At 34.4% G+C, this 2,564-nt stretch overlaps 1 protein-coding gene across 3 annotated transcripts in view; it reads left to right on the forward strand.

Annotated features, from left to right (window-relative positions):
- Positions 1 to 2,564, forward strand: part of UBXN2B (UBX domain protein 2B) — a 26,765-nt gene that overhangs the window by 12,790 nt on the left and 11,411 nt on the right. For all 3 annotated transcript variants that reach the window (XR_002780049.1, XM_023530060.1, XM_011359181.2), the window contains exon 3: positions 1,271 to 1,421. Coding sequence is in view for 2 of the 3 variants with exons in the window: in XM_023530060.1 (XP_023385828.1) it covers positions 1,271 to 1,421 (151 nt within the window). In the remaining variant the exon portion in view is untranslated. The remainder of the gene's footprint in view (positions 1 to 1,270; positions 1,422 to 2,564) is intronic.

The following is a 2,564-nucleotide window of genomic DNA, read 5'->3' on the forward strand; positions in this document are numbered from 1 at the left end:
ATCGCAATGAGAAAACAGCAGTCAAGACCCAAGGTCAGCCAAATTACTTATCCTGCAAAACAATGAAGTTCTCACAACTCAGAACTCTCTGCTAAGCTGTAGCAAAGAATTTGCAGTGATTGCTATGTGAACAGTTGCAAGCTTACAGAGAATTCAAGATAAAACATCCTTGTTTCGGTCTTCTCGAACAGGTCAAGGAAGGTTCAACATCCTCCTTAAGTACAACTGGTTTTTAACCCCTGACATTCTGCAACGGTTCTGGCTGCGGCTCCCCACACTTGTGTTAGGGGGTTCTGCTTCCTGGTAGCCACTTGTTCTCTAGGTGGATTTTTCTTTCAGTTACAGTGAATTGAGAGCTGGTCTGCCCTTTCCTCTTTCTGTTCAGTTTTGCATTTACTAATTTTGGAGAGAGTGTTGAAGGTGACCTCTCTTTTTAGTCTCCAATGCTGATGTAATTTGCCCCCTTTGTTTTGTTTTATGAATCAGTTCAGTGCAAATTTAAAACTGAATTAGAGGGTATGGGTAAACACTTGCTCTGATTGTCATCTTACACTGGAAGGCTCCATGTTGATATTTTAATGCTTGTATGTCCTGTTGTTAGTCTTGATTGAAAAAAATCTTAAAAGATAAAATAAGATACTAATTTTATGTAATGGTAATTTTTATGTTTCTGAGGATCATTTTGAAGTTGGAGTCAGAGTAGAAATCAGTTACTACATACGTAATACACTGAAACATTTATAGTCTAAATTATTTACCTTAAACACAGGGGTTATAATTTTTCAGTCCAAAAATCCCTGAGGAGTAGACCTGTTCTGTGTAGCCCTGTGGTCCAGATTTAGATGTTCACACTAAATTAGAAGCCTCTTCACTAACTAGGTGCCTGCTGAGTGTGGATTCCTCAGAAGAGAACTTAGCCTCTGGTTGTCAGCACTGCTTCTCCCTCACTCCCCTCGACCCCATCCCCAACCCCCAACACACACCAAAAGCGCTTAAGTTGTGAAAGAGATGCATTTAATAAGCAACTGCAGAGGGTGAGAGAGGAAGAAACGAGTCAGTTCTCAGCCCAGATGCTGAACTTACTACAAGAATCTCCGCAAACTCCATGAGAAACTATATGAACTATTCACTATTTAATTCCTTAATCCACAGAAGGCATTTAAAAAATTATGTTTTAAATAAAACTTATTTCCTAAAGCTGTAGCTTTTTACTTTAAAGTAGTTTATGTCTGTATTATAAGTTTTTATTCATGAACTATGATGTTTAAAGGTTCTGCTCAAGGGAACGTGAATACAGTGGATTACATATAGTTCGACCTTCAACTGGGAAAATTGTGAATGAACTTTTCAAAGAGGCAAGGGAACATGGGGCTGTCCCTCTGAATGAAGCCACAAGAGCTTCAGGTGATGACAAATCTAAGGTAAATGCTCAATTTTAAAACTAAATATGCTATTTATATATTTGATCTTCTCTGTAGTTTTTTATATTATTCCTTTTCTAACTATATATATATATATTTTTTTTTTCTTTTTGCCTAGGAACTTTTTTTTAATTTAAATTAGCTTCAAGTATACAGTACATTGGTTAGACATCTAACTGTATATTTTTGTTTAAAATATTTTATTCATTTTCATAACATTATAATCTTTCTATTAATGACTGAAAGTCGAGGCAGTTTCTTACATTTCTATGCAACTTCTCTACTTACCTTTTTATTTTGAAATAATTATAGACTCAAGAGAATTTGCAAAAAGTATACAGAGGGATGCGGTGTACCTTTCACCCAGTTTCCCCCATTTCCCTAATAGCTAGTGATGTTATTTGTATTTTTCTAATGGCCTGTATTGTTCAACATCTTTTCATGTGCTTTTTTGCTATTATTTTTATTATCCTCTTCAGTAAAATGTCTCCTCATGATTTTTGCCTATTTTCAAATAGATTGTTTTGTTATAAACAAAAGTGAAAGTTCTTTATATATTTTAATAGATATGGGTTCTTCGTCAGGTACATGGTTTGTAAATATTTCTTCTTAGACTGTAGCTTGTCTTTTTAGTCTCTTACCAGGGTTTTTCATAGAGCAAAAGTTTAAATTTTGATAAAGTCCATATTTTTTTTTTTATCCTTTCAGTGTCTTGTCTAAGAACTCACCTAACCTTAGGTCCCAAAGATTTTCTCTATGTTATCTACAAAAGTTTTATAATTTTACATTTCACATCTAAACCTATGATGCATTTTGAGTTAATTTTAGATAAAGTTTATGTCGAGGTTTATATTTCTAATTATAGAGGTCCAGCCGCTCTACCGTCAGTTGCTGAAAAGGCTCTCCTTTTTTCATTTGATTATTTTCGTACCTTTTTCAATTTCTACAAAACTTTTATGCAGCTTTTATAACTATATCAGCTGACATAGTATGGGTATACTTAAAGAAAACTTCAAACATATTTTCGTGTATAATTGTCATATAGTCCCATAATTGACATTTCTCAAGCTGAATTCCTTTATCAAATCATTTGGGGAGGTTTTCTAAACTACCACGTAGCCAGAGGTGTTACAGGTAGGTGTC

This window comes from Pteropus vampyrus, unplaced genomic scaffold (assembly GCF_000151845.1).
Source record: "Pteropus vampyrus isolate Shadow unplaced genomic scaffold, Pvam_2.0 Scaffold45, whole genome shotgun sequence".
NCBI classification, from domain to species: Eukaryota; Metazoa; Chordata; class Mammalia; order Chiroptera; family Pteropodidae; genus Pteropus; species Pteropus vampyrus.